Source organism: Ctenocephalides felis, unplaced genomic scaffold (assembly GCF_003426905.1).
Source record: "Ctenocephalides felis isolate EL2017-DRISC unplaced genomic scaffold, ASM342690v1 CF-g0.4_SCAFFOLD_01492, whole genome shotgun sequence".
In the NCBI taxonomy this organism is placed as follows: domain Eukaryota; kingdom Metazoa; phylum Arthropoda; class Insecta; order Siphonaptera; family Pulicidae; genus Ctenocephalides; species Ctenocephalides felis.
The window spans coordinates 4,788,638-4,808,532 of NW_020537646.1; the positions used below are offsets into that span (position 1 = coordinate 4,788,638).

General features: G+C 28.4%; 2 protein-coding genes across 2 annotated transcripts in view; one reads left to right on the top strand and one right to left on the bottom strand.

Annotated features, from left to right (window-relative positions):
- The window catches only part of LOC113370298, a 5,434-nt gene extending 1,236 nt beyond the window's left edge, over nucleotides 1–4,198 (top strand). The window contains exons 2-4 of the mRNA XM_026610969.1: nucleotides 2,099–2,230; nucleotides 3,031–3,171; nucleotides 4,106–4,198. Coding sequence (XP_026466754.1) covers nucleotides 2,099–2,230; nucleotides 3,031–3,171; nucleotides 4,106–4,198 — 366 coding nt within the window. The remainder of the gene's footprint in view (nucleotides 1–2,098; nucleotides 2,231–3,030; nucleotides 3,172–4,105) is intronic.
- Nucleotides 4,199–6,864: 2,666 nt separating this feature from the next.
- Nucleotides 6,865–18,948, bottom strand: LOC113371509 (GILT-like protein 1). Its single transcript, XM_026612134.1, has 5 exons — nucleotides 18,779–18,948; nucleotides 16,620–16,751; nucleotides 11,543–11,707; nucleotides 8,833–8,973; nucleotides 6,865–7,042 (listed from the first exon to the last, which is right to left on the bottom strand). The coding sequence occupies exons 1-5, from the start codon at nucleotides 18,863–18,865 to the stop codon at nucleotides 6,923–6,925; spliced, it is 645 nt and encodes a 214-aa protein (XP_026467919.1). The 5' UTR covers nucleotides 18,866–18,948; the 3' UTR covers nucleotides 6,865–6,922.
- Between the last annotated feature and the right edge of the window lie 947 nt (nucleotides 18,949–19,895).

The following is a 19,895-nucleotide window of genomic DNA, read 5'->3' on the forward strand; positions in this document are numbered from 1 at the left end:
TGAACGTTGACCCATATTGAATAATAAAACACGTTTTGAATTTAACAACACGTCAATTAAAAACAATACATGATAATTGTAAAAAAAAACTACCGCCGAACAATTTTCTCGCCGCCATTGCAATAATTATCATGGGACACACGTTCAAAGAGGTTTAAAATAACCGAGATCAAAAGAGAAGGACAGAAAGAGATGGGTATATGTAGCGTAAGCGCAAGAGCAGTACCAATTTCGTTTGGTAGTGGAACATGTAGATGACATGGATCACTTCACAAAAAAATTGCAATTTTGCAAAAACTGTAGGAAAGGGAAATAAACCACTAAGACCTTTTTTTTACAATGTTTTTAGTGAATTCTATTCATAGTACTCATTTCTTAATAAAATTTTACTTACGTGTGGCAAATAACTAAATGATAAATATGAATAAGGATGGAATAAGGCATGGATACCTTTGCCACGTTATTTCATACCTTGACCCCCTTGACCTTTGAATTAACAATATTTTGTAAACTAACATTTTAAAATAAATAATGCATTTTAAATATCAAAATATAGTTCAAATATAGGTTTTTACCATCTCGTATGCAATGACATCATTATCTTATCAGATTCTCACTGGAAAATAGTGACTAAATGCCCACTCATTAGAAGTAAGGCTTCAGATTAAATTCCTTTTTCATTCATATACCTTTAAATGAAATAACTTATCAAGACTTTTTCCACATCATAGTACTCATTTCTTCTTTGAATTTCACTTTTGCTCACATATATGCTCAAAATGACTTTAACACTTGAAAAAGTTATTCCATACCTTGATCTTGAAAATTCTTTCCTGGAATTCATAAAGTCTTGTAAACTAACATTTTAAAATAGATAATGTATTTTCAATATCGCAATATAGTTTAGATATAGGTTTTTGCCATCTAGTCTGCAATGACATCATTTTCTTATCAGATTATCATTGGAAAATGATGACTAAATACCCACTCATTAGAAATAAAGCTTCTAATTAAATTCCTTTATCATAGATACTACTCTCAAATCAGTAATTATTAATTAATTTTTTTATATTAATTTCAAAATTTGCTTTGCCAGATTACTGCGCCAATATACAAGTCAGGAAGCTTTTATAAAACTACTTTGAATTTAGTAGTAAAACTTCTGATAAAACTGTTTAAGAAGACTGGTAAATTAATTTCATTTATGTTAAGCCTTGAAAGTATTTTATTTGTCAATTTGCCAAATTTCAAGTTTTTTTGAGTTCATCAGGAAATTAAAAATAAGATCATGTACTATTTGTGCTGATCAATAGTATATTTAGAATTCTATCTGGTGACATATATATATATATATATATATATAACTTATTTTTTATTTTTATTTAACAAGGCAATTAAGTATATTTATAATTTCTCTTATATAAATTATAATAATTGAAACTCGAATCGACACTTCACACTACATGGCAAATATTTTATCACAATTAAAATTGTTTTCACAAATGTAATACATGTTTATATTACCATTATAAAATAAATTCGACGAAACAATTCCTAATTTTATGATATTGATTATAGCATAAACATTATTATTATTAGTTTCACGACTGAACAATGCATAATGATATTATTAAAACTCAGTTATTTAAATCATTTCATTTGGGTTAGACGAAAGAATTGTTAGAATTATTCAGTAATTAAGATGTTTTATATTAAATCTTTTGGCTTGTTTTGCAAATTTATTATTATTATAATTTTTGCTACTTGGAATTGTGATAGCACAGGGATCAGAAAATCTCCAGGATTGGTAAGATAATGGACATATAAAATTTTGGATTGGTTTTTCCAAATTTTTGAGTCACAGTTTCACTATTCGTTAGTGGATAAAATTATTTACAAATTATATAAAATTACACAAAAATGATCGAAGGACTTATTACTAGCATTATACTGGTTTATGAGTATCGCAATCCATTCCTCTCCAAGCTCCATCATCAAACTAACATGGTTCAAAAATCTTTGTTTTAATAATCAAATATATATATTTTTATTCAGTATCCATTACTATTATTAATATTATTTATTAAATTAATTTCAGCTAAATATTACTATTTTATACGAGTCACTATGTCCAGACAGTGTGGACTTTTTTATGGAACAATTACAACCAGCTTGGTCTAGCTTGGCGCCCTATACGAATTTTACATATGTTCCATTTGGAAAAGCATATGTGAGTATCAAAAATTTAATCATAATTTGACAAAACATCAAACATTAATATATTTATATAGATATAGTGTCCATGTGTTTAAAAATCTTCAAGTTTGAACCATAGGTTTCCAAACTATTATGGGTTGTGGACCCCTTGGACCCCATATCAATATTATTTATATTTGCTTAGCTTTATCAAAAATTATGATTAAGTATTTAAAGTAAAAATATTATTATTTTTTTACCCCAATTTTTTTGGGTGGAGTGAATGCCTGGGGTACCATGTGGTGGTGGGCCACTATGGGAATTATTGGTCTAACCCAAAAACAATTGGAATAATTATTTGTAATTTATAAAAAGTCAAGTTCACAGATAATATTTAATTTCCACATATACGAGTATTACTAAGAACAATTACTAATTCATAATAAAAATAATTAATATGGAAAAAATAATTTGTTTACAACGTGTGATCATTTCATAAGATTAGTTACTTTTTAATGAATAAGTCGATGGTTCATTTTTGCTGACAAGTTTCTCTGTCTATTAGAGTATAAAAAATGGAAAAAGGTTCATCTGCCAGCATGGAGCAAACGAATGTGCAGGAAATAAGATGCAATCATGTGTTTTGCATTTACTTCGAGGCCAACCGTTTCGTCAATTCACATTTATCATTTGCCAGATGAATGGAATTTCGCCGGTGGACGGAAGCGCGGCAAGTATAATAGATATAATAATTAAAAATTATAATTTTAATTAAATAATTTATATGAAGATATATTTTTATGATAGTCTGATATGAAATATTTCAATCCACAGTGTTTTAAGAAAGTGAATCTGCACGAATGGAAAGTTAGACAATGTGAAAATTCTGATATTGGCAACTCTTTGCAATTGCTGGCTGAAAATATCACGCACCGGTTTAATCCTGAGTTTATACCAACAATTTTGTTCAATGATGTAAGTTAATAATTATAAACCATTTTTAAGTTTTAATATTTGCGACCTAGAGATCTCATTTAAGAAAGTAGAAGTATCTTCTACCACGCCATATTTGATCCTCCTAAATGGGGATCAAAATTATAACCCAATGGCTAATAGAATGGAACTGTTCTGTATGCCATTTAATGTATATTAATAAAAAAAGTTAATATTAATTTATAGGCACATTTGTAGAATAGATAACATCAGTATTAGAAAATTTCTAATAATAAAAATATATCAAATAGAGATAGGATACGTTGGATTGGCTTCTAAAGAACCTACGGTTTCTAAAAGTTAAGCAATAGCATAAAAACACTTCAAAAGGGATCATAATTGAGGTTTGTCTGTGAATTAGTGTTTAGGGCTATAGGGTTTCAATCAGAGATCTATACCTGCATCGAGCAGCCTGATAACAAGCAGCAGTGACATCAGGTTTCACTTGGAAATATAGATAGAAATACATATGTTTAAAAGTGAAATTTGCCATTACCCTAGATTGCTCCATCTATAATAAATTCATCACTATCACAAAAATTGTTATAATAAACTTTATCATGTAGAGATAGGACAACTGTTTGGGGTCTATAAAACCGAAGTTAGTTAGTCAAGCCAAATCGTCACAAAAGCTTTTATAACTTTAATTCTGATCGCTGTTCAATAGTAATAAAAAATCTGGTTATCAATCTAAATATAAACAAAAGTTATTTGATCAGTGCTCAAATGTATAAATTGAAAACAAAGATTACATTCTCTTGTAACCGTTTTTATATCAACCTCACTGTTCACATGAACTACAAGTCAGTAATGAGATAATTACATTCTGTTTCTCTATGTTTTTGAATAATTAAATTTTTGAGTTTAATTCAAACTAAGACTTTTATATTTTTATTAATTTATTTCTATTTTCCAGTTATATTTCAGGAGCTTCCAAAACATGGCTCTTATGGATTTTAAACATGCTGCTTGTAAATTTTTCCCTCCTGGACACGTAGCTTGCATTTGAATAAAAAAATAAGTTTATTATAGGTGTTAATATTTTTGTAGAAAATATGTAGAATAACTAGTTAGTAATTGGAGTCTAAAGTTAGTTTAATCAAAGTATGAAATATGATTGATGTGCTGAATTAATAAAGTGATTAAAAGATTTAGTACAAGTAACCATTGCCTTATCATCACACTTTATGATAGTTGATGATAAATTTATAGAAAATATATGTAGAATTACTTAGTTATTATAATCATAACATAGTTTGAAATAAAGTATAAAATATGATTGATGTGTTGGATATCAAGTAAGACTTATTACTTATTATTCCATTCCATCATATCAATTTTTTTTAATCGCTTATTCATGGATTTTACGATTTCTTAATCGAAATCTTCGTTTATAATTGATTCACCATGCATACGGATAGCGAATTAATAATTTAACGATTTTACGTGTATTAAAGTGAAGTTCAAATACCAGACAATAATTTATATGGATTCTAGAACCCGATGAATGTTATTTGCTAAAGGTACATTCCTGAGTCATACGTGTAACCTGAGGGGGTTGGAAGAGGCGGGTCAAGCGAGAACTTTACCTTGCGTGCGAGATGGTCAGAAATTCTTCAGAGGAATATTCAGAAACTATCGGAGAGAAATTAATCATAATAATACATATTCACATGTATGTATATATGTAATTTGTTTATTTGCCAACTCTCTCACGCTACTAGTTATCAGGTGAGGTGGTATGCAATATTTTCTAAACAAACCTTATCGATAAGAAATTCATGAAACAATTGTAATGCATATATACATACACTTGGTCTCTAAAGCCTTAATGTTTAAAAATACATGTAGTTATCTATTTATATTTTGGAATCCCAAACAATAACATAAGACTGTTGATTCAATTTACAAGATGAATTGTAATGATTGTAATTGGTGCTATATAGGTGTCAGTTTCTAATATTTCCCTAAAAGATAAAATTAACATATTGATAATTCAAACAATCAAATCAAAATATCAAATTAAAATTATGTTCTCTGAATATATATAAAAAATTATATATATACTAGATGACCCGACAGACGTTGTTCTGTACTCATGTTTACAATTCAGAAGTTTAATTATTTTTTTATTAACCTATACTGATATTTACCAATTAGTTAAAAATTATTATGTTTTTTTACACTATACCCATATGGATCTTAAGTGCTTTAAATAAAATGATGAGTATTTGCTTTTTTGATAAACATTATAAAACATTTATTTCTTATAATTAGTTTTTTTATCGATATCCGTCGTTGATTTGAAAAAATGAAATTAAATTACTCCACTGAGAGGGATGTCATCCCCCCGGGAAATGGCAAAGGAGCTAAATTATTTTAACTTTTGAACTTGAGAGTAATATAAACCTAATTTCAAAATTTTATATGAATTGGAGCACAGTAAAAAAATCAGACCCAAAACGCTACATTGACTAGAGTAAATATTCCGTATCCGATGGCAAAAATATGAAAATATTAACGTTTGTATGTGAAAAATAAAAAGGGCTGTTTATCGGGTTTTTCCGGAAATTATTCGATTTTTTCTCGCAGTAAGAACCATCCTTGAACTTCAACGAACATTTTAAAAAAACATTTGGCCAAATTGGTCCAAGCCTTGTTGAGTTACCAACACATTTTGCGATTCATTTTTATATCATAGATATATAAATGAATATATATATATATATATATATATATATAAATATAAAATATTATATATATATATATATATATATATATAATATAATTTTTACTATCTTTCATATCTTTTATATCTTTTGTACTATAATTTCAAAGATGCAATTCAAAGTGATTTATCATTGCGTGTATACATTTTCAGTAAATCTATAACTAGCAGCAAAAGGCGGAAAGTAAAGCCGTTAGTCTTACAAATAATCATACACCGATGATTATTTTCAAAGATTTAAGTACAGTGTAGCAATATAATACAACTCATCATTTGCAAATTATTATCATATTTAGTAATAAAAAATGCTTCTCATCGTAGGTTAAATAATGTAACAGTTAACGAATGATTTTTAGGATTAATACAGATTGGAAAATAACCGGAACAGATGGTCTTGAAAATTCTGTTTAAATAAAAATAAAAATAAGATTTACTGATACCACAACAACCCTTAAGGATCAATTTTTTTTTTGAATCTTTTGATATGCCCTACGCTAGCACATCTAAATTTGATATATTTGAACTTTTAAGAATTTATTAAAAAAAAAGATTTGTTTATCTCATTTGATGCAGCAGGAAAGAGCTATTTTCACTTGAATACATATTTTGGTTCAATATTTTCAAATAAAAATGCTGTTGCTTGGTACAGAAATATTCATTGTATATTATGAATCCATCCATTTTGTTCAATCATGTATCTATTACAAAATGCATTCTAAATAATTTATTCGACGAGGTTTAGTCACCGGATGGTTAACGAACTGGTCTAGGAATGAATTTCCTGCAGCAACTCCATTACTCGTGACTTGCATAAGAATAACTTCCGATTGGAAGTAATCTTAAAAATCACCGTCATCAAATAATACATTCTTTGGAGTATAAAAAAGTATTTATTATATAAAATACATAGTATTAATACTATAAATAATAATTAAAATGATGCTTGGTGGCAAGTTATTCTAAAAACAAGTCTCTTTCGTCTCATTTACAAATAGTGTGGTTTTCTTAGGTTGTTTTTGTTGCGGTGGTGTTTGCACAAAGCGCAGGATATGAAGAGCGCAAAAAATGGCATGCTGCTCCTCTGAAGTCAATTTGTGACCTATCTTGCAAATCTTGATTAAAAACCTGAAAAAAATAATATGAAGATACTTAGAAGCAAACAGAATATTTACTCGGTGTAGTGAATTATCATCATCCTCCTTTATTCAAATATTTAGCTATGCTTTTCAGAATTGATTGGTATTGAAAAATACAATTAGTTTATTATTCCAAAAAGCAGAGTGAAATCATACTCAAATATGATATCCCTATGATTATCATATTTTATTAAAATATTTGGCAATGGTTTTCAAAATTGACTGGTAGGGCATCAAATATTTTATTAATTGCTAAAGCAACACCAATCATACATAAAAGAAAAAAATCATACATAAAACTAAAATTCTGATCATTATCATCCTACATTAAAATATTTAGCGACAGTTTTAAAGATTTATTTTTGAGACCTCATATATTTTATTATTTTCAAAAGCAGAGTAAAATCATATAAGAAATGTTAAATGAGCCTAGACAATGGCTCGAACAAATTAGTGAATTTAAAATAAAACAATCATGAAAGTTCTGGATAATGTTTAGAATTTTGTCTTGAAAAAGGTTTAGAATTTTGTATTGGAAAGGGTTTAGAATTTTGTCTTGGAAAGGGTTTAGAATTTTGTCTTGGAAAGAGTTTAGAATTTTGTCTTGGAAAGGGTTTAGAATTTTGTCTTAGAATTGATTCATATTTTTATTGTTTTAAATGCCTCGTGAATCTGAATCATTTTCATAGTATTTTAAATTAATTTTTCTAGCTAAGAATGATTACTTAAGGTCTCCTTTTTTAAATTTAATAAAATATTTGTATAAACTTTATACCAAAATTCTTAAAATTTATGTAAGTAAGTTTGCTACATATTATATAGTAAAGTAAGCAAAAATTTGGTGCACTAATGGACTTATATAAATTTTAAGTATTTTGGAAACACCAATATGCATACTATGAGGTATGACTAAACCATTATTATTCCACCAGATATTCCACCATTCCATATAATACGTAATTGATTTACATAATTATTAAATTTTTTTAAACATATCAATTTGAATTTTATTTTATATACAATTTTTAAGAAATTTAAAACACATTAATATGTAATTTTATTTTTTGGTACCTCAAGTACGACAAACCGCTCTTAGAAAATCCATTTTTCCACGGAATCTTGTTTATTTTAAATAGTTATTAATTTAGTGACGATTATATAACGTTTTATACTGAAAATTGTTCAAAATTATATTAATTTTCTTTAAAGTTTAGTACCTTTTGATATTCATTATCGAACTCCAGTTATAGCGACATTTCTAATAAGTAAAAGGTCAAAATCAATTTCACTCTACAATATTGTTGCAGAAGATCATTAAAATATTCTATGATTGATTAATAACTATCATACAGTTAGATTTGTCCTGAAATTTCTAATTTTACACGAACAAAATTTTTTTTATTTTAAGGAGTATTCATAGAAAAATTATGTGCAGACACATATCACCTATTATACACAGCCAATTTATATGTACATTATATTGTAAATATTTCTCTTAGGCATAATTTTGAAATAAAGTTAAACGATTTCAAGAAATTTGTGCTAAATTCCCAAATTTTAAGAAAAGTTGAAAAATTATGAAAAAATGCAGACACTCAGCAGATACTCAGTCTATTGCCCATAAGCATTCCCTCTACAGTGCCCCATGTGCTGCAATTAGTCTTATTAAAACCGAATTATCGCCATCACAACAAACCCTTGATGCAAATATTTTATTTTATAAAGAAGATTGATTGATATTTCATTACATCAATTAAATTCGCATTATGTATCACTCACCCCGTTGAAAACGATTGTGGGAATGAACTGCGGCCAGATTGCGTTCGTCTCTCTTTCGGCGCGCAATTGCAACAATCTTCCGACGTCGGACTTCATGCAACGATCGACCAGATTCCAGTCGATTCCGACCATCCTAGTACACTGGAAAAAAGGAAACATAGAAATTAAGATCATAATATAAAGTTATTTTAATGGAAAACTAGCTGTAAGTGGAATTCTGTCTTAAGGCAATTAAGGCATCGTGCCTTAAGGCAAATTGCTGGAACTTCCCGTACCAAAAATTATTTTTTTAAAAACGATTAGCATTTTTGAAAAAAATTTACTTCAAAAAAATAAGATTTTTGACAAACAATTAGACAAAAAATTACTTTTTTTTGAAAAAAAAAAATTTTTAAATTTTTTTTTTTTATTTTTTTTTTTTTTGAAAAAAAAATGTTTTCTTTATTTTGACATATTTTGAAAGATCTAAACTTTTTTTCAAAGCAATCGTACTGCTTTAACTGCATAAAGACGAAATATCAAACCGCGTAAGCTGCGCGTCGACGTCTAACGCGTAAACATTGGTACGGAACCCATAGGAATGTAAACCAAAATTATACTTATTGTTAAAATCTCTATAAAATATCTGATAATTTGATGTGCATATGTCTAATGATCATTTTTGACCGCCAAATGGCATTTTTTTTTACTTTTTTCATTAGATCTCCGAAACCGCTAGACCTGCCTTTATGAAAATTTGATCGGTATTTCACCTTGTCAATACAAGTAAAACGTTTTTTGAATTATTAAAATCGGACGCTCCGTTCTCTTAAAAACTGAGTTACCGTTTTCGGCACTTTTTGCCCCGTATCTTCGGAACGGCTAGACCTGACTTCGCCAAAAACTAATCAGCACGTCTCCTTATCAATACGAATCGAATGTTTTTTGAATTAATCAAATCGGTTGATCGGTGTTCCCGAAATCGTCGACGAAAATTTGTATCCGCACATACATACACACACGCACACACACACACACACACACACACACACACACATACATCCATTTTTTCTAAGGTATGCCAAAATATTCAGAAACCTTTGAAACGTCGAGAAATGCAAAAATTTTCATTTTCGATTTTTTTGCGATTACTATAACTTACCCTACGGGAAGTTAATAACTAATTCGGAGGACACATTCATCCATTTGTCCATTTTTATAAAAATAACACGTGACACACCTGGTGTTGATTGCCTTTTACCATCCATTCATAATTTAGCCATTAATATTAGGGTGATCCTTAACATGGACATTTACGAATTTCTTTGCTCCCAAGGGCTCCAATGTTTCCAAATTAATAAAAAATGAATCTCTAATAGTTTTAGCTCTTAATATTAACATTTAGATAGAGCGCACTCCAATTTATATTTGTTATTAACATATGTCATTAAGTAAATTCTTGCGCCATCTGTGATAGTTTCGCGATCTCTCAAATATTATGACACATATCAATATTTATAAACCACTTAACATCTAATTAAATCAATATGGGTTGTTCCATAATATTTATTCATCATGACATCAAGATTTATTTTGCAGCAAAATATTTATTTAATTGGTGATGTTGAAACTCAAATTATTATCTTGATGCCATTATGAATAAATATTGAAGGATGGCCCAAATGTATTTAATTAGACCATTTTCCACTAATATAAATCTGCTGTAACATACCGTTGTATTAATTGCTTATATATTTTTACTATCATATTTTTTTATCTTTATCGTATCAATTGTAAGATTAGTATCTGTTATTTAATAAAACAAACTGAAGATATATTAAAAGTTCATTAAAATGCATAAAGCATGAGCAGAATTTCAATTAACATAACGAACATTTAATTAAATTCTAATTGGCTTATTAGATGATGTTATTTGCAAAATATGCTAAATTACAATATCTTCAATTGCATATTCTGATGCAATAATTATTTAAACCGAGTTATTTTTAAATACGCAGACTGCACAAGATGCACATTTAAAACAAATATCAATAAAAATACGAGTATTTTTAAAGCCAAGTATTTTATTACATACTTGGTTAAATTTTATCTGCTAATTGTAGGATGTAAGATGTTTAATGTGATATTGAAAAATTAAATAATTGAAGCAATTCACGTTTTAAAATAAACAAGTTGAGCAAGTATTCAAAGTTTTTATTTGCTACGACATTTTTATACTGACTCTGTAAGAATTTTGATTACAAAGTCAGGGAATATAAAAATGTTATAAATTTTGGTGAAATTCAAAATAGAAAGTATCCTAAACAGTTGAATTAAAAGAGCATTTATCACAGTAAAACTATCCGAGAAAAGAAATATATGTAAATTGAGATAGCTAAATCTTTTTAAACCGCGATTTACAAAATCACTGGATTGGCATTCTATTTAGAAATTCCAAGTACTGCCAAAAATTTGCTGATGTTTCGTACTTAGGCACAGATATTTAAAAAAATATATCCAATTTGCTGATTGACTACTTATAAAATAATATAAAATAAAACAATAATCTGTATGATTCATCTAAACATTGGTGCATTACCTCACCATAGGCAGAAGAAATGAATTTAGTGTTTCATAGTATGATATGATACTATGAATATAATTCGGGCAACTGTCCATTTCGTTGTTTTCACAAATTAATTAACATTATTTAAATTATTTTCTAATTTACCGTTTTGCCAGAGTGGTCGGCTGATGGATGCATCTGACATCCAACGAAGCGCATGTGCATCATCGGGTTTTTGCCCAGGAGGTGCAGGACGCAGGATTGCAGCATGTTGCCCCTGCACTCTTCGGGACCGTGTTGGCACTCAAAAGATTCACCATCATTAATATTCTGTAGAAGAAAACATAAAAGACAATTTAAACAAATGAAAAGAATTAATTGTAAATTATATGAACACACAAGTAAAGAAAAAGTCAACTCGAAAGGAACTTGAGTAACTGTGTTGTCGATTATCTTCTAGAATCGGCTTCAAAGGGCTCTTTATTTAAACCCTGCAAACCCCAAGTCACATTTAGTACCTGGTTCAGCAAACTAAAAATGACCAGAGAAGACATTTTCATGATAAATAGAATTAGATGCGCTCACACCTTTTGTAGGTCTCATTTATACAAAATTGGACGAACATAGGACCCCTTCTGTTCCTGTGGACCAGAATTTCAAACAATAGACCATATCCTTTGGAAATGCTGCCTACTCTCAAAACAGAGAGAAGAACTTCTTCAAGAACTATATAGGAATAATATAACTTTCCCCATTAACACGGCAATATTATACTGAATTTTCTACATAATTTCAAAATCAGGATTTGATCTATATATAGTGTGTATGCATAGATGTATATATGTATATATATGTATGTGTATATATATGTATATTTATATGTGTGTATGTGTGTATATATATAGATATTGTATGTAGCAATCTAAGTATATATCATAAATTAGGTTCTTTAGTGTTTTTGCAATAACAATATTATTGAACTGTATTGAATAATGTATACTAAAATATGTAAATGTTGCTAAATGATCTAAAGGTCAAAGGCCAAATAATTAAAAAAAAACTGTGTTGTCTTTTAGAACCAAGATTCAATTCATCAACCTATCAAAAACTGTTTATATATAAGATGATTTCAAAACTCAAAACTATCAATACAATTGTTTGTCAGCAATCAGCAAAAAGAAATAATACGGATTGCAACCAGGCACAAGTCACCAGAACTGACTGATAGAAATCTGGTTGTTAATTTTCCAAAGAAACTAAGACTCAAGACGATTTTGTTACGTATGCAAACGTTAAAACCAAGTAATTATAAATTTGGTATTTATTTATTACATTGCCCATAAATGTAAGATAGTTTAATTCCCAATCATGCAAAGAGAAGTAAAGACGTAACAGTAATGCTATCTGCTCAAAATTTAATTCAATTACTTTATGAAGATTATTTGTTTTTGCAAAAGTATATTTATATAATTATGTAAATGATGTACCCAAGTAATAATAATTATCTAATTATAATTTTTATATTATTTTATTATTCCTAATTCTGCAAAGACATAACAGTACTACCATCCGCTAATCTCTGTTCGCCACAGCGATTAATTACAAAAAGCTCATTATCTCTAGTTTTGCTTTAGTAATTAGAAGTCATTACCGATGTTTTTACTATGCCCTAGTAGTAGTAGTATATCCATTTCCAATTACGAATAGAAATACTAATCGTGTTTTCAAGATCAATCTATACCACTTTCTTGTCCAGCATCCTGGTAATCTAAGAAGCCATTACCAGACCGACAATAAAAACGTGCATATTGCCATTTCGATCGTTAGTGTGACTTATTGGTTTCTTATGATGTTCATTTATTGTTTTATTGTAGAAGAATAGTCAAGTATACAACTGAGAGTTATGCTAGGAGTTGATTACCACAGGTACAGAACTATGGAGAGATCACATGTTTTTCTTGGGTGTTATGACCTAAGAACAACCATAGCATTCCTTCGCTATGATGTTGCAATTTCATAAAACAGAACATAAATCATTAATTTTTATCTAAACTAATGTGTATCGATACTTGGTTTTACACGTGACAAAGTTGTTTGACAAATAGATTGCGTTCGACAGGAATTTTTAGATATATCAGTGGTTCTTAAGCGGTGATCTGGGGAAAACTGATGGTGAAAGAGTAAAAAGATCTGATTGGACAACTAGCCAATTTTAATTTTTTAAATGAAATAAATTATAATGATTATTCATGTTTACCACTGTAATTACAATTTCATCAATATTGTAAAAAAAACAACTGAGTGTAAGTGGCATCCCCATGTGTGTAAATAATATTAAACCTTATAAAGTTTCATTAATTGCCAAACAATTATTTTCAACAGTTAATGATGAAGAAACTTATCTCTTTCGAAAAGTTTTTGAAACTCTCCAAATCGGTTCAGAATTTTTTCCAAAAAATTGGAGATTTTTTTTGCACTTTTCTACTAATTCTAAGAAACAATTCAGCCGATCGTCGTGCAAAACTAATCAATGCGAATTATCATAGAGTTTAACCAAATGGCTTTTAAATTTATAAAATAATAATAAAATCAACCATGTCTTTTTCGATATTTCAAATTGACGTCAATCGAGTATTTTTTGCACAGTTCTTATCAATTTAAAATGCAAAACAATATATTGTTTATTATTTATAACTAGGTCTTCCAACTCCAAAGCGACAAACTTTGTCGTCACAAATGTGACATCCTTCCATCAATAATCAATATTTAACAAAAATCAGCATACAATATGCCAAATAAACATTCTTCGTGCCTTGGGAAGATTTCCAACGGTATTTTATGGAGAGTTCCGCACTATTAATGTTTATATTATTACAATATGTGTATCCGTAACGGTGCGACTGATAAACTGATTATCGATGAAAACGCGTAACATGTACCGGTATTTGTCATTCCATTGATTTTTTTATTTGGGAAAGGAATGTATCAAGAAATTATATGATGTTATGTAATTAAATTAGTATTTATGATGTAGGTATGATTATTAATGCGATTTTTGCGAATTTGCGAAACGCTATCGCATACACGTCTGTAGGCGTCGTACTCTCTCTTGGCAATTTTATGAACTTTCTAGTCTTCGAACGCGTAAAAATATGATATTGAGACTAAATATAATGGATACAGATGTTGGAAACTCAAATATTACGATAAAGAAAAATAGACGTTCTTACTCAAGAATGGAACAATTCCAAGGGAATAGATCCATGATTAGTAACCAAGCTTCTACTTACTATTTTGTATTTTTCATTTGTTTCCTTTGTATCTATAGAATTTAGCCATTTACATCATTTTTAATTTTTTAACCGATCACAATCAAAGCCATACATTTTACAATTTTACATACAGGCAGGTTTAGGCGTTTTGACGATACGGGGCAAAAAGTGCCAAAAACGGTATCTCATTTCTTTAAAATTAGTAAAAAAAAGGAAATTTGCCTTAAGGCACGATGCCATGCACCACTAGTTATCTGACCCTATTCAATGTTTTTTCATACTAATTTTAACAAAATATTCAGAATCCTTAACCAGTTTTTTTTCCAAAGGACTGGTATTCAGTAGCTCTTTTATGCCAATCGAGCATGTTGCCACTATGGCTGTAATTTACTTATTTTATTTTTAATAAATTTACAAAATGCTATTGAGAAATGTATTATTCTATAAATAAATAGAAGGAAAAATTTAATTTGCAGCTCATTTCATTTGTCCAGCTCAACCTTAGATGGCGTAACATGGCAAAATTAATAAACTTGAATTCATTCATTACATTTCTTTGAAAATACTAAATCATTTTCTAAACCTTTAATATTACACTTATTAGACTTTGTAAGAGAGGCATAAGATCTCCCTAAATAGCTCATAATATTAAAATTATAAAAAATATTAAGAATAATCACAACTACTTTGTAGTCTTAGTTGAGTAGTAGCATCACTTCTCATTCAAAATTTAAAATAAATGTTATTAAATCTCATAATCTACTCAATTGTTTTATTATTTTTTTTATCATCTATATCATTCATCAATATTTTTGTGGTTTCTTATTATAACCAAGGTTGATTACCCCTGCAATAATAATCGCGCACGAGTTAATTGCAAACGAACCATAAAAATAATTTCTAATGTTATATATCAAATTACGCATTCCTACGATTTGATAAAACACGACTTTTTTTATATTAAATCTGTAAAATTTAATTTAGTTTAACGTGAATATTGTGTAAAACTTATGCTGATTAGGACGTCTAATTAGGTCAAATTGTAAAATTATCTTTATGAATGTAGCCCGAAATTATAGTATGGATTTATGAATATGGTAGATAATAAAATTAAATAATTTATTACAACTACTAGTAATATAAATATGTATTATATTTTATTTTTTACTATATGTAGTAAATCTTCTATATTATTTTAGGTTATTCAATATATCAATATATATGTAGACTGCTGCACTCTGCAAATGTTGCAACTTGTAAAACATTACTAAGCACTCTAAATATGCGATAATTTGAAAAACTGCTTAGAACATTAAAATAGTTCGTTGACTTTTTGAATTAAATAATCGATTTGTAAATACACGAGAATATCAATTATAAAAAAAATTAAAGTACAACGTCTTTAGAAAATTCTTTAATCTTAATAATCCAAAGTTTGAAATTAGATGTACTGAAATTGATCGAGATCATGAATTTATTTTTTACAAATTAAAGTATAATTTTTCCACATTTTTTTTATCACAAATATATATTTTTTGATCGCTTATTTATTGTCCAATGATGAAATTTAAATTATATTCAATGATAATGACACATTTATTAATTGAGTTAAAAGTTTCCATATCAGGACAAAACCATGTAAACAAAACAGCAACAATGACAAAATTCCGTTCCAACCATTTCAAAAACAAAATCTGACGATTATAAATCCGTTACAACTGCATTTCCAGTATTTTGAATTCTCTTCCTGTTATATAACTGGGCAAACCATAAATTATTAAGCGTTATTGGTTTTCAACAAAAACAGAAACCGTCGTCGAGCAGGTATTTTATGCATCTTATACTAAACCTCAGCCGCTAATTTATAATATTACATTACAGTTAGATAGATGCATAATTTGTGTAAACAATAAATAACTAAAAACTAACGTTTGTTATTAAAATTTAATTAAATTTTAAAATAAACTTACCGCTGCTTTTCCGAATGGCACAAATTTGAAGTTCGTGAACGGCGCCAAAGCTTCAAAGTTTGGGTAAAGTTGATTTGATATAAATCTGACACTGTCTGGGCACAAAGTTTCGTAGAAAATGGTCACATCTAGCTAAAAAAAGAAAAAATATCATAATTATGTAGTTTATTTAAAATTTCATTTATATATCAGAAGGTTGTATAGCCAAATAGATAACAACAATGTTTTAAGGAAGATGTAATAAGCTTTTAGTTAAACGGCTGAAATATCCATTTATACTTGTTATTTATCAAGGGAACTATCCACGTCACAATTTAGGTTCTTTTTAAGTTCTTTAGGTTCTTGCCTAGAAAGATGTTGAAAGGTCGCGAAAGAAATAATTGAGCTTTTACGTCGATCAATTTTTTTGACTTTTCCAAAAATTTGAGGATCTGCTCTTCAAAGTCTAAACTTTCGATTTTAAGTTCCTGAAGAGCATCCAATGAAAATTATGTATTTTCAGAAGATTAGCTCACATAATAACAAACTCAGCAAAATAAATGAACTATATAATCCTAATTATTTTTATGGGGGTTCATACGCTTGGCTTCCAAATCTCAAATTCTCCGGTTCAAACCTGATGTCAAGCTGTGGTGATATCAATTTTTAATTTGAATAATAAAGAATGAGTAAAAATAGTCATTTCTGGCATTACGTGATTAAATTAGAGGAATATCATTATTATTAGAAAAAAATTAATAAAAAATTATATCAAATATAGAGATAGAACAACCATTGGGTACCCTTCCAAAACAATCATGTATCATCATAATAGGACTCTTAAGACCAGATTGCTGTTCAAAACCACAATACAAAATATGCATGAAAATATTAATATCTAACTTCCTATTAAAATCTGATTGCAAATTATAAAACGCAATATTAAATTTATAAAAAACCCATATTAAGATTAACCTGATTAGATTAACACCGGTTATGCGCATGTAAATATGTAATTATAGAGATGTACTGTGATAAATTTTGCTTTTGTTCGTAATTATCAGAAACAAGAATCAGTGATGCCAAGATTCATTAAATGTACAATAAAACATACATTTTATCACGACACACAAATATTTTAGTGGATTAGTATATGGATTTTTCAGAATAAATAGAAAACCCCAATCAGAACAAAATTTGATATCATTATCTAAACCAGCCAATATAATGACTCTATAAAACAAAGTAAATAAATACATTAATTTTATTGTTGTTTATTCTGTGCAGATTATTCAACTTATGGTTATATATATTTATAACGATTATTTTGATGTCTGCCACTAGGTTTTAATAAATAATTAATTCCATAGCATTAATTATTATTAGTAATCAGTTGCATTGAAACAGATCTGAACGGTTTTAATAAAATCTAAACTTCAGATTTTATTAACAAAAAAATCGAAAATAAAAATTTTTATATATCTTTACGTTTCAAAGTTTTCTGCACATTTTAGCATACCTTAGAAAAAATGGATGTATGTGTGTGTGCGTGTGTAAGTATGTATGTATGTGTGTGTGCGGATACAAATTTTCGTTGACGATTTCGGAAACACCGATTAACCGATTTAAATAATTCAAAGATTCGTATTGATAAGGGGTCGTGCTGGTTAATTTTTAAGAAAATCTAAAATTGTACAAAAAACAAATTTTCAAAATTAAAAAAAATAAAATAAAAAATAGTTTTTGGTACGGGGAGTTCTAGCAATTGGCTTTAAGGCACGATGTTTCGAAATAGGGAAAAACATGGGCTATCACGTACTAGTCCCGGGTTTGATTCCAACTTCAGCCAGATCGATATGAAGTAGTATGATATCAAATTTCATCTTGAGGTTAAGATTTCAAATATAATCTCAAGTGCAAATCGTCTTTCGTTGGCAAGAATCATGCAAAACCAAAAACATCTTCACTGGTCGAAAAACTTTGAATCCAAGAAAATAACTTATTTGAACCATGCACTGTACCATCACATGTTCCTATTTATAAATTTCATTACATATGATAAAATCGATTGTAGCTAAAAAAAACTATTGCATCTTCTAACACTATTGTATTAAAATAATAATTTTATTCTAATTTTCAACAGAAATGTATCAGCACTTCTGTATCCATTATCTACTTACCTTGCCATCTAATTCTGATGCAGATATAATTGAAGAACCTAAAATCGAACACAGTACAGCTAGTATCACAGAACACTTGTTGATCATAATGGAAAATTAAATTAATAAATTGGTAATAAATAAAATTAATAATCGAAAACGAATCGCGACGCGTCAGACACTTCAGACTCAAAAACACGTTCTAAAGTTCTGCATGGAAGTCCTACATCTTACACTGTATTATATATAAAAACCATATCAGCGATGGACAGCGCTTCTAAAACTGTGCAGCGGGTAATAAATAATCGGATTAGTGCCTATTCGCCAAAATACACTGAAAGAGATATCTTAGAGATATTGGATTTATCGATTTTTTCATATAAAACTGTATGGATGAAGGTTTATATAAATTTGGTAACTTTTTCGCAAGGATGTGTAATGTTTTACATTTTTATATTAAAATGTATTAATTTTTTTTTAACGATGTTAAGTTATATTTTAATTTATTAATATATTATGTCCCCATGATCTAAATAGATTATTGAACTGAAAATATTTTTTTTATAAAATTAGGGAGATCGTAGCACTGTCGTAAGTCTCTGGCTACGTTTAAGATAATGTTATGGACAACCTGATATCAAGCAGTAGTAATATCCTTTTTTACTTAAAAAATGTATATATGTATAATATGTACTCATGTGCAAATCATTCTATAAAATATGCGAACATATTGGAGTGGATTTGTAAAAAAAAAATCAATCTCCTAAAATTCAGAATATCCGAAAAAATAGAAATATGCCTAAGATTAATTACCTTATCATCTTGCAAAAAATTGTATTCTACTAGTACCAATTAACTAAATTGGGGTAGCAATTTCCAATTTGAATCTGTTTCCAGAATCATCATTTTTTAGTTCTTTGTGCATCAAGAAATTCGATGATATTCATAACTGAAAATAGACAAATTTTAAAGTATTAATATATAAAAAATAAATTATTCATATATCATTTTTATTGCAATTGTTACTAATAAGGGGGCGTACATTAGTTACGTGGGGTTTTCAGGGGGAGGGGAAGGTTGACAAAAAATCACAAATTATCACGTGATGGAAGATGAGATACAGTAAGATTTTAAAAAA

Coding starts and splice junctions, on each gene's coding strand:
- LOC113371509 (XM_026612134.1), bottom strand. CDS start 18,865: ATGATCAACAAGTGTTCTGTGATACTAGCTGTACTGTGTTCGATTTTA. Junction 11,708..16,619: donor TGCCATTCGGAAAAGCAGCG/GTAAGTTTATTT, acceptor TTTCTTCTACAG/AATATTAATGATGGTGAATC. Junction 7,043..8,832: donor CCACAATCGTTTTCAACGGG/GTGAGTGATACA, acceptor TATTTTTTTCAG/GTTTTTAATCAAGATTTGCA.